Source organism: Haliaeetus albicilla, chromosome 3 (genome assembly GCF_947461875.1).
Source record: "Haliaeetus albicilla chromosome 3, bHalAlb1.1, whole genome shotgun sequence".
Taxonomy (NCBI): domain Eukaryota; kingdom Metazoa; phylum Chordata; class Aves; order Accipitriformes; family Accipitridae; genus Haliaeetus; species Haliaeetus albicilla.
This window is the reverse complement of record NC_091485.1, coordinates 45,766,929-45,779,426: the sequence shown is the minus strand read 5'-3', so window position 1 is coordinate 45,779,426 and position 12,498 is coordinate 45,766,929. Positions and strand designations below refer to the sequence as shown.

Sequence of the window (12,498 nt, the reverse complement as noted above, 5' to 3'; positions counted from 1 at the left end):
ATTAGTGAAGTATATCTTGCCCATGTTTGTTATCTTTACCCGTCCTTCTGTGGCTGCTCTGTCATTTCTGAAGTCAAAGTGCATAGAGCTTCTTGTTAACTTCAATAGTTAGGAATGAGAAGCTGATATTTAATCTCAAGGATAGAAGTTAAACATCTACTCCAAGGTCAAAGAATTAGTCAAGGATAACACAGAGAGAAAAAAAAAATCTAATTCCTACTTCTCTTCCCTTCAGACTAGATGATTTTTTTTTCCTCTTGTCCTTCCCTGCAGCCAGAATGCTGATAAAGTAGGTAGGGTTGAAACTGGGAATATTAATTTATTGACAGTATGAACGTATTTGCTCATGCATCTAGAACTTAAAATTTACCTTGGGGTTCTTGCTTTCATTTAATCAGTACTTCATTCTTTGTCTTGATACAGACGTGTAGGAGAGTCTGATTACAGCGATGGAGAGGAGGATTTTTACTATACAGAAATCAGGCTCAACACGGACTCAGTAGCTGATGGCTTAAGCAGTCTCTCCCCAGTCTCTCCATCTTTAGCATCTCCTCCTTCCTTTCCCACCCAAGATGCAATCCGTCCTGAAACTTCCTGTGCCAAAACCGAGACTAAATTGATGACACCTCTGAGCCGCTCAGCTCCTACCAACCTCTACCTCGTACACACGGACCATGCTTACCAGGTAACGCTAGTGAGAGTGAACTCCGTTGATTACACTAATGTCATTAATGTATAAAGAAATGTCAGATCACAGTGTTTGGGTTTTAAAAAGCCAAGTCTAGTTTTAATGAGTTGAAAAGTTTTCAGGGCAGCCCAAGGGGTTCATCTCATTTAAATTTAGATGTCCACTTCTGAGCTAGTTGTTTGTTTGTTTGTGCTCCCCTTAGATTTTGGGGTGCTATTTATCCAGCCACATATAGGTGCATACTTCAGGTTGAGAAGAGTTGCTCTGTGTATCCCACTGCCTACAGTAGTTAATTCTCCAGTGACCATAAAGAGGGCCCAAGGTGATGTGCTCAGATATGGTCTCGGGCATTGTAAAAATTCTCATTCAGTCAGCTGAATCCCTCCCAGAGTCTTCATTTCAGCTCTCCTTGTACTGGATGTGTCTGTAGGCAAGTACCCAAGGGATGCCGGGAACAATTCATTTCCTTTATTTGTACAGTGCGAGATGTCAGTTTGCATATGTGAAGTAGAGCAGGAAGAATGAAAAGGCATATATGGTATCCTCCTACTCTTAGAGGTAGTGCTTTGCAAATGGCAAAAATCCAATCAGATCCAAAAACTGCTGTTCCAAAATCTTCCAACTAAGTTCAGACAGAAAGCATTAATTTTAAAAGCACACTAAAATTTGACATGTTTTGGTCTGGATACCATATGAGAAAAGAAGAATGGAGGCTTTGAAGTAGTGTGGTCCATGACCTGCATATGCACTGGAGACTTGAACTCTGTTAAATTTATCAGATGCAATAACTTTTGTATACAGCATTGTGCAGATGAAACCTTTTTGTTGTGTGTTTGGAGCAGGCCCACTAAAAGGGCAGAGGGAACCACAGAGAATTCACAGGCTCATTGAGGACTCTTGTGCATGGGTGCATCTCAGGTGGGAGCTGCATCGGGTGGCACACCAACCTCAGGACTGATCGAGCCAGCTAGGAGAAAGACTTTCTTCTCAGTCTAGCTTAAGCCCTGCCTCTCTGAGTGATGCACCAAGTCTAGGCTGCTGAGAAGAGTCTCACTTCATTTGGGATTTGCACTTACGACAGTCTTCCCTGCAATTTGGAGACTCAATCCTTTTTTTATAAGCAAGCAGCCTTGGCATAAAGCACTTGCCTAAGGAAATCCTAGTTCAGATGTTTAAGCCTCTTGAATTGGATTTGAACTGATGTATTCCATGACACAAGACTGCAAGTGTCTGATCCCTGTCTCCTTTTCACGTTGCTCTGGTTTCAATACGTCATTTCATCAGCGAGGTGTGACACAGTCCATGCTGTTCAAGGCTTTCTAGTTGGAAGCTGGAGGTGGAGTCCCTGCGCAAGCATTCCGGTTGTCCTTGGAAAGGAGGCAGCTTTTGCAGGGCAGGGCAGCGGCGTCCTGTGCGAGGGTCCCTCTAGCCCAGCAAGAAGAGCGCTCGCCAGGAGGCAGGCTGGAGATTCACCAGCAAGAGGAGGAATTGAGCCCAGCTTTCACTGACAGCATTTAGGCATTCTTGGGAGTAATCTGTTGTGTAAAAGGCAATAGAAGAGAAGGTGACGACAGCATCTGTAATACCACCATATTTCCTGCCATTTGCTTGCTGAAGTGAGCCATGTACAGAATTTCAAAACTTTTTTTACTTCTGGTATCTGTATCAAAACTGAAAGTATTGAATGGGAATGTAGTGATGAAGACAATCTCTCATATGAATGAGAACATGAAGGTGGACGTTACTTCACTGGCAGCGAAGAGGGAAAATTCACAGCTCAAGGAACTCGGATAAGGGAGGCTGAATAATGTTAATCCCAGGATTCCTGTTAAAAAAAGGAAAAAAATATGGAACCCAAAGCTGGGCTGCAAGAATCCTAAATAGATCTCTTAACTGCCATTTCCCATATGACTGGAAAATGGCAAATATAATACCTGTAGTACGAAGGGTGTAAAGGGGAAGTGAGCAGGCTAGTCCTGACTCTCTTCTCTGACCCAGTCCTATGGATGAGGAAAGATTTAGAAGAATAATGGAAGAAATTGTGGAAAGTACAGCAAACGAGGTGAACTGCAATGGAGGAACTCCAAAGAAAGATTATGCTAGAACAGTCTAATCTTCCTTGGAGAAGGTAGCTTCGTAAACAACAAAGAAGCGGTACAGAAGAATAAATCCCTCTGGATTCAAGGAGAGCATTTGATCTTAAAACATGTAGGCAGTATTTGTTGGGCTAGAGATGAGATTTAGTGTAGGAGAGAGAGCTGGGGAGCCAGGGAGAGCAGTGGTAAGTTATTTTGAAAGGACTATTGAACGTTATTAGTGCAGTTGAATGAAAAGCTGTATTTGGGCCTGATCTCATTAATCATTTTGGTACTAGACAAATACTATAATAAACTTTGCTGATAAAGAACTTGGGAGACGTCAGCAGTACAGGGATTTGTATAGCATGCTTACGTGACTGGGTGATCTTAAGAATAATCGGGTTTGGATGCAGTTTTATGGTAGAACATGCAATGTCCTGTACCTTAGGAACTAATGAGATTTTTCTGCTATAAACTGGGGTAGTTAGAAAATTATGTGAGGAGGAAACCTATGTTCATTAATCAAGCACAGAATGATCATGAGCCAACAACAATAGAGTTGTGAAGGAAAAAAAAGTTGTCAGCTTTCTTAGTTAAGAAATACCTAGGAGAGACAGGGATTTTTAAAGCCATTTTACAAGACCCCTGGATAACTTCAGCTGAGATCCTGAGTAGAGTTCCGGTCAACCAACTTCAAGGATGATGGGCTCCAATTAGAAGAGGTAGAAAGAAGGTGATCAGAGCGAAGAGAGAGGGCAGGGAAGACACGGAGGGCCTCTGCAGCCCAGGGACTGACAGCTTGGGCAAAGCAGGCACAAGGAGAGGATGGGATTGCTGCCTGGGAAGAAAGTGAGAGGACAAACATGAGAGGGGAGGAGAATGAGCACGTGCTATCTCAGATATAAGGGCAATTGGCACAAATAAATAATTATAAATTAACCATGAATATATTTTGATTGGAAATTAGATGGAGGTCTCTAAGCAAAGTGCAATCAAGGTGTAGAAACTCTTCAGTTTGTTGTAATGTTATGGTTGCTTACCTTAGGGAAGAAATTGTCTAAAATGTTAGCCTGAAAAAGGTGACTGTGCTTGATCAGCAAAGACGCACATCTGGGAAACAAATGAACAAGGTGATTGACTGTCTAAATCTGATCATGTCTGAGGTAGATATTTAGGCACTGAGAAAAAAGAATTGAGCACCATGGTATTTTAGGCAACTGCAAATTACAACAATTTTAAATTTCTCATTCTTCATGTTTCATTATGAAACTAGTGCCTGTACCTGTTAAATTTAGCTACAGAGGAACTACAGGCGGGCTCTTCCAGCGTCGAGGATTTCCCTTGCAGGTCTTATTCAAACACATGAGGAAGTCGCCGTGCTGACCCCGGCTTTGAGCTGATGTCCTGGTGGGATGCTGAGGAGGGGCAGTGCCACCTCGCTGGCCACCCAGCTGCCTCCAGTTGCTTCTGGCAGGAGTGCTGTGGTCGTTCCCTCCTTCCCGTTTGAACAGGGTTGTGATGAAGCACTACTGGTACCATCTGGAGGTGCCAAATTTTTCTTGATGCCTTTCAGCAAGGTTTTTATGTTTTGTGGAGCTCAGTGGACGTTAGCTCCACACGTCTGTACGGATTCTCTTGGCGCTGTCAGCAGGCTCGGCAGCCCGCAGAGCATCGCTGCCGCAGACGGAAGCATCCGGTGGTCTCGGTTTCTTTTCCTTGGAGAGACTCCAGGGATTGCTTCAGCACTTGTTTACTCTGAAGATTATCTTTAATGGGGACTATCAGGTTGTAGTTTGTCATCACTTCTCTCTGCCTGGCGGCTCAGGGAAGCGCTCTCTTCCCTGAAGTGGTGAGACAACTTCAGCAGCCTCAAACACAAACACTACTTAAATAAGTGTATTGCGTTATTGTCAGGCGCAGGCAACTGAAAGGCAGAAGTAAAAGCTCATTTTTAATAGCACTTTATTTATAAACCAAGGAGCCTTTTTTGTGGTGAAAGCTTGAAATTCAAGAGTCAAAGGGAGCCTGTGTTCATGGTGGCCACTCGTGCCCCTGCTAGGCAGGGTAACTGCAAAGGTGTGAATTTCCTGACTCTGTAAATTAAATGGGATTCAAATAGGATCAGGGAAGAATTCTTGAGGGCTCATAGCCCAGTGAGAAAACCAGAGGGAAGGCACAAGATGAAAGATGCTCAACAGTCTGAGCTCATTATCGGGTATTGCACCCCAGGGCAGCACTGGGTATTACAGCCCAGCTGGGAAGAACATAAGAGTTCAAGGGGCCCAGGGGTCCTTCAAATGCTTGCTTTAGCTTAGTCTTTTAAGAGCTGGTTTTTTTGAATCCCAAGGATGATTTTCAGCTCCTTGTTTTTAATAGGAAAGACTGTTTTAATTGGGATGATTCTTAACATATATCTAATAAACAAGAAATGGCCATCCCTTACGGTTGATCATTAACCCTGTTGTCCAAGAAGCCTTGCCAACTGGTCTTCAGTTGTTTAAACCAGCTGCTATCAGTTTAAATACTGCCTTGTTTATCACTGTGGAACAGGTGATCATTTGTAACATTTTTTGCTGCTAGCTGGCATTATTTAAAAAATTATTTGTATGTGATGTTTGATTTTCTGTGGGTTTTTATCAGATCTAGCTTTTAAGGCTTTTGCATGGATTCTTATGAGAGCTATCGTCTTTCTCTAAACAAGGTTTTAAGAACAGTGATATATAAATATGTCCCTTCTTACTGGCTTATCCATGATTATCCCTCTCATAAGGGTAAAATGCTTGTCACCATGCAGTTCTTTTCCACCCCAGAAAGTCTCTCATAGCTTTACAGTTTCAAGGAGTGAAAGATCCCTTGAAATGCTTTGGAAGAGGAATGGTTCTTCTTACTGGAATAATATTTTCTTTTCACACAGGCCACTCCTCCGGTGAACATTCCAGGGTCAGCAAAATTCACTCCCAATGGCAGTAGCTTTAGCATCTCTTGGCAGTCGCCTCCAGTTACCTTCACCGGCATTCCAGTAAGTGAATGACAAAAAAAGAAAGAAAGAAAAAAATAATAAGTTTTTAGAACTTTTAGTTTTGTTTCACATTGTCTCACGATAGAAGTAAAATTGACATAACAGATACTGAAAAGAAACAAATTAAATATATGCCTAGTTTGCCAGCATGGCTGATTTTAACACTTTTGCCAGTCTCTTTAATTCAGTACAGTTACTTTTTTTTGCATCAGTGTCTACAAGCAGAAAATTGGATCTATAGTATACATTTTTTAAACTATATGCTTACAAAAGACTGTTCTGGTAGGTGCAGAGCGTGGCACTATAATATGCTCCTTCTTGTGCCACTAAAAGATTTCTTACAAAACTAGATGGAAAATCAGCAAGGTGATGGTTATGTTAACAGACTAAATGGATTCAAGCAGTAGGGCTGTTACCTAAATGAACTCTGAAGATGAAGCATATTTGAAAGGCAACTGAAAGAAACAATAAGATAAAATGCAAAGTCTGATTCTAGGAGGCTACATATATGTAGCCCCTACTGATAGCAGAAAATTGTTGCTTTATACAGAAAATACGTTTAATACATATCGTACTTTGATATTAATAATATTGCAGTTTGACAACTTTTTAATGAAGATGTATTAGATGTATGTATTAGATGTAAATTCAACTCTGACCCTTTCCTCAAAAAAGCTGGTGTACAAGGCCTAATTGCATGAACAGCACTGCAGAAGTGCAATGTTTGCTTAAACATGGACTTCCAGTAGTCCTAAACGTCACACAATGTAAGTGTAGATACTGTAGGGGGAGTTAAAAACCTTTACGAAGAGTTCAAAGGGATTAGGCTTCTAGTGCCTAGCATGGCGAATACTAAATGTAAATGTGAATCACTATTTATGGGTAATGGAAAATCTTCTGTACAATAAATAGAAATAAATATTAATGTAGCGTATCCTAATTTTTATTGGAAAGCATTTTTCAGTATAAATTGATATTCTCTAATCATAAACCTTTTTGATATCATAACATCTCACTTTAATATTACACTCTATGAATTTATGAATTTTAAAGTGTGTTATATACGGCACATTGCTCATCCAAAGAACCATATAGCTTTTTTTTCTCCTGACAGTGAATAGTAGACATGGCAATAAGAGATACTGTTTCCCTCCCTTTTCTTCACCAAGTGAATCTCTAAAGCTTCTTACTGTCAACCCTTGGCAAATCTTGGAGATTTTCTGCAGAGGCTGTGGCATCCTGCAGGGCTGATAAAAAAATGAAAGTGGCTGAATCAATTACACTGCACTCTGCCAATGAATATTTATTAAATTCCATCAAGGAACAACTAACAGTGAAAGACATCATGCTGGCAGCAATTTCAACAAGAGTGCCTTGACAGAGCATGCTATCCATAAAGTTCCTTGAGAATTTGATTTCCCAACAATGGGGTTGATACAGAGTAATTATGAAACTGGCTCCTTTTGTGGAGTAGCAGAAATTGGTGCCAGGAGTATTGGGAATCTAAAAATGCAATTAGCCACATTGTAAATCAGACGCTTAAGAGGACAGGATTAGACACCTATGCGTTGAGTTTACTTGTTCGAGCAACAATGTTGATCTGTGGCTGTAGAGTTGAGAGTTCTCAAAAGAATTTAAGAAATGCCAAATCACTTTCTGAGAATTGTATGGAGATGCCAATGATTTAAGTACAATTTAAAAATAATCCAAATACAAAGACCTGGGGAAGCAGTGATGATGGCAGAATTATAAACCGCTTAGGGAACCATACGAACTGCCTTTATATCTCTGTCTAACAACATTTATAAGGCTGTTCAGCAAAAAAAAAAAAAAACCAAACAAAAAAAAAAAAACCTTGTAGGTTTACACACATTTGACTGTTCTGTCATCAGTGAGATCATTTATGAATTACAAAGGCTTGCCTGCAGTGGAAAATCATGTGCAGTGTGTGAGGGTGCAAATGCAAAGCGATGTTACTCTATATTAAATGAAAGTTTCATTTCTCCTGTTTCAAAGTAAATTATATACTGCCTTATATAAAAACAGGGCTCTGTCAACTCCTACCCTTACACTGAGTGTAACTACTTTAGGAAAGCTATAGTATAGGGGACTTTCTCCTTCTTTTACAAGGTTTATTTAAGCCCAGACTATGTGACAGAGCCAGCGTACTATAAACTCGTGCAACTGTATACATACATGGTCCCTGAGATTAGGTGCACATCTGTAGCACCCAAGGGAACTTCAGAGAGTAAGTCCAAACCATTACTTTCTGCCTGACCCTAAATATTTATTCAAATAGTTTTCTAAAATGGCTTTGGGATACTTTTTTTGGCCTGGACGAACCACTGAGCGGTAAAGGATTAGGTACAGATTTGCAAAAGTGCATAGCTCTACACATTTCTTCACATTACTAGTAATGTTGGAATGGGGCCATTCTGTCCTTGACCCATTAGAGGGCTCTTGAATCCTGGTTTTGAACAGGCTTCTTTCTAGACCCGTAGGTCAGCAGTTAAGTTCATGAGAGAGACAAAATTTCAAAATAGTTTTCTTTTGTGTTTTTTTTGACACCTACCTTAGGTGTTTCCCCATTCATTCCTGTGCACATTGAATTTTGATGACACTGAGCACTCTGTGCTTGCTGTCCTGGGAATGGGGGTGTTCAGACAGACATCATGACTTGCATTAAGCCCTCACTTTTGGGCAGTCTTTAGTAGAGCAGCACCAAAAGGCCGTTGTGAACATGAGTGTGCTTATCAGTGAGTTCCTAAGCGCCTCAAAACAAGCTGTATGTACAGCTGGATCAGTCGGGGTTCAGTATGTGGCTGCTTTAGGCTCAGGGGTATTCACAGTGTCTAACCATAGGCATTTATCTAGGAAGAATAAGAGGAACCTCCAAAGTTGTTATACTTTGTGCTCTGAATCATGCGTAAGTTAGATTCCCAAGGCAAATGGGAAATACACTTTTTCTTACCATTTTCCCAAGATAACTTTGCAGGTGCAAGAGAAGGTTGAGTGTTGGCACAGCTGTGAGTCATTGCTAGTGCGATTCTCTGCATAAAGCAGAAAGGACAAGTTCATGTTTGCTCTACTGCTTGAGACTGAACGAGGAGAAAAAATAAGGCACAGCATGGGGATGGATGAGGAAGACAGATTAAATGATGCAAGTAGGATGAGCGACAGTGGAGTCTGTATCTCTTGCTACTGGAGGACTTAACATAATGACCATATAGTTCCACTTTTATGTAATGTAGGATAAAAGTCTTCTTGAATGCCGGAGTGATCTCTGCTGTGTGATACTGATTTTTACCTGCCTGCTGATAAGACCCAAAAAGGTTGAACAGGAGAGAAGATATCTAAGTTCAATAATCTGTTGTTGACAGATCACAAATCTTCTCTGTAACCATAGTTCCCCCCAGGACATGTAACTGGAAACTCCAGGTCCTCAATTCAAACAAACACTATGGTTTCCCGTTCATTCTCTGTGTTAGACAACACTTCAAATGTGAAAAGCCTTGGAGGGCAAGGATTGCCTTCTCACACCCTCCTCTTAATCTGCTCTTAGTGTCACCTAGAAAGGAGTACAGCTAAGCAGTACTGTTTAGACCTGCTGCAAAGTGTATCAAAATACACTAAAGCTAAACTTCAGTGCAGTTTAGCTGCCTTGGTATGCCAATTTGTGGAAACCATCGTGCAGAGAGACCCTCTCTGGAGAACGCGAGGGGAGATGCAGTTTGCACGCTGCAATTACTGCTCAAGCCTGTTCTATGTTTAGAAGCAATCAGGATAATTGCTTATAACATAGAAGGCCATCAAAGTACTTCTTTGAGGAATATGTTGAGTATCGGTTAGTAGTGGTAGCTATAAAAATTTTCTGGTTTTTAAAATGTTTAAGAACCCTAGCAGAATTGACTAGAGATGTTGCTGGCAATGACTGGAAAACTATGCAGTGTGTGGTAAATGCCAAAGACTAGAAAAGTGTTACTGCTTTGCATTTTATCTTCAGTGTTTCAATCATTCTTAGGTAAAACAAGAGAAGTGGTTGATAAAAGATAGCAAAAAAGTAGTAGACAACAAGCTGCCCTCAATAATCTGGAGTGATAGGACAGGAGTTAGTGTGGTCTCTGGATGTATAAAACATGACTTAGGGTAAGCAGGCAGAGAGAGGGGAAACTTCTTTCAAGTTTTGGAGATACGTGTCAGTAATGGTCTAAATGTGTTCAGAGTGTGAGCTGCACATGCAGTTAAATCAGAAATTTCTGTAGTTACCAGCCAAGAGTGAAAGTTGAAAGAGTGACTGCACTCCATTACAAGTATTAGTTTTTTGCTACTGTGGAGTAGCTATAAAATAGACTTTATATCAAAAATCAAAGCCCATTCAGTAACTCTCTTCAAGTCAGGTCAGTTCCCATTCTTCCAGGTATTATGAGACTTGAAAAGGACAGGGGTGAAAAGTCATAGCAATGCAGGTAACTATGACATATCTGCAGTTCCTGGCTGCAGGAGGCAGTGACTCTGTGTGGCAGATGCCCAAATGAAGCTTGCTACGTTCTGTACATAACAAAAAAAGAGTGTTCATAAATTTTTTCTGGTGTTTTAGATGTAAAGTGGTTGTGGCCTTCACCCAGGAGCAAAATAAGACCCTAGCAGTAAATAATTTAGAAATTACTTAAGGCCAAGCTTTATGCCATGTGATTACTCAAATAATGTTGCTAACCCGCAGGCTCATGTAGGAGGCTTATTTGGAAAGTCTCAGAAGACCAAACTACACCCTTCACTGGGGAACATTCACAAAGGAGGACACCTGCTGAGAAGGTTTACAGTGCAGAATAAAGGAAATAATCCAGTACATCTCGTTAGCTGTTAGATCAGAGGGGCTGCCTTGCATTCCTATTAAAACCTTGAGGGCTGCATCGTAACTGCCCTGCAGCAAACCCCCTGCTCCAAGGCTGTCTCTCTACAAGGAGTGCCAAGTCACAGATGGGAGCAACATGTGACATCCCTTTATTTAACAGGGGGTTACTGGTATTGATCTCAGCACAGGCCTAAGTTTATTTTTCCAGTTATTTTCTTTGCTTAAATTGGAGAAAGTTTTCATAAGAGCTGTTCAGAGTTCTTAAAGAAGAATGAATGCATTTTCTGTATTTCCCAAAATCTGAAATGATGCCGATCTGTATTCTGGTTTGCTCTGTTTGGATGACGGGAAGTACAGAGAAACATAATGGAGCTAATACAATGTACCTAATACTAAATGGTCATCTTTCTAAATAGACCTACAACTTATGTTGTATGTTACGTAATAACCTTCCCTGGGTATCCTTGCCACCATGCATCATGAATTGCATTTTCTGGCAAAAGTGTTTATACTGCATTCATATGTGTATGTTCTTCATAAGCAGCTTTTTTGTCTGTATTGACAGGTCTCACCAACTCATAATCGTCCTGCAGGGAGTGGAGAGCAGAAACAGTCCCACACAGTTCTTTCATCACCGCCTAGAGTAGCATTTGGCTTGAGGTATGGGACCATTAGCTCCTGCTGACAGACCAGCAGCCTCAGAACCTGGAGGGCATTTAGTAAATAAGATGTCAGTGGCCAAAGAAACAGAAAAACCACACCGCCAACTGTGATTGCAGTTGTCAGGCAGTTCCTTACTAGAATCCTTTAGAGTAAGTGTTCTGGACCTGTTTTGCTTTTCATTACCATCAAAGGTAAAGTTCAGGGGAAAAGTGAGTTGTTGCAAAATGAGAAAGGCAGACTGTGTAGCAAAACTGCAGGCCTTCTGCCAGGCGTGTCTGGAGTTCAGATGCAGATCTAAATCGCCCTGTAAAGCAACGCTGCCCAGATTCACTGCTCCAGCTGAAGCATCCTGAACTGCATTATGTGGCTTTGCTTTTTTCCCTGAAAGACTGGGCTGTCTTGTGTGTTCATCACCATTCAGTCAGTATGGTATTTGGCTTCAACTGAATTGTAAGAGACCGTATCTTACAATAAATAAGATCAAAGCAAAGCTTTTTATACCTTGTCTTCCTAGACATAAGCTACATTCGATTCCATTAAAGCTAACTGATGTTTGAATGGAGCCTGCTTTAGAAGCATTCAGAACATTATGTTAAAAAATCAAACTGACACGCTAAATTTCTTACAGTAAAGAAACTCCTTGTTTCTCACAGTCCTAAAGGTGACTGTACCCTAAAACAAGACAAAAGGAAGATTTCATGCTTTTCATTTTCTTCATGACTCTCAGATCATTGCATATGCTACAAACCAAACTTAGGATCTTCCCAATTCATGGATTGTGCCCATTAGTGAACATTCGGTACAAAAAATATATAGGTATGCAAGAGAGGAATCGCCAGGCAATTCCCATGTGTGCCACACAGCATGTAATACAGGTATTAAACAATTCTGTCTGTACAGTTACTTGATTTAAAGATGACAGGACAGATGGCGTTGCTGTAGCGAGCGTTGGGTTACTTGTTGTAGCGTTGCTCCTCAGGTTTGCTGGCTTGCTATGTGTTGAATAAAAAAAGTTCCATTTTAACAGTTACTTTGATCATTTTCTAAATTTGTGACCTTTTGTGTGTGGTTATAAGATGGAAAACATGACAATCGTTACAGCTTTAAAAGCGGATACTGCCTACCTTGCTGACTTGGGGACAACAGAGAAGCAGCACACATGAACGTGCTGCAAATGAGGGCAAGGGTTAAAACTTGT

At 40.9% G+C, this 12,498-nt stretch overlaps 1 protein-coding gene across 2 annotated transcripts in view; it reads left to right on the top strand.

The window, feature by feature from the left end:
* Positions 1 to 12,498, top strand: part of ZNF704 (zinc finger protein 704) — a 95,363-nt gene that overhangs the window by 79,242 nt on the left and 3,623 nt on the right. For both annotated transcript variants that reach the window (XM_069779567.1, XM_069779565.1), the window contains exons 6-8: positions 424 to 685; positions 5,681 to 5,785; positions 11,203 to 11,297. In XM_069779567.1, the coding sequence (XP_069635668.1) occupies positions 424 to 685; positions 5,681 to 5,785; positions 11,203 to 11,297 (462 nt within the window). The remainder of the gene's footprint in view (positions 1 to 423; positions 686 to 5,680; positions 5,786 to 11,202; positions 11,298 to 12,498) is intronic.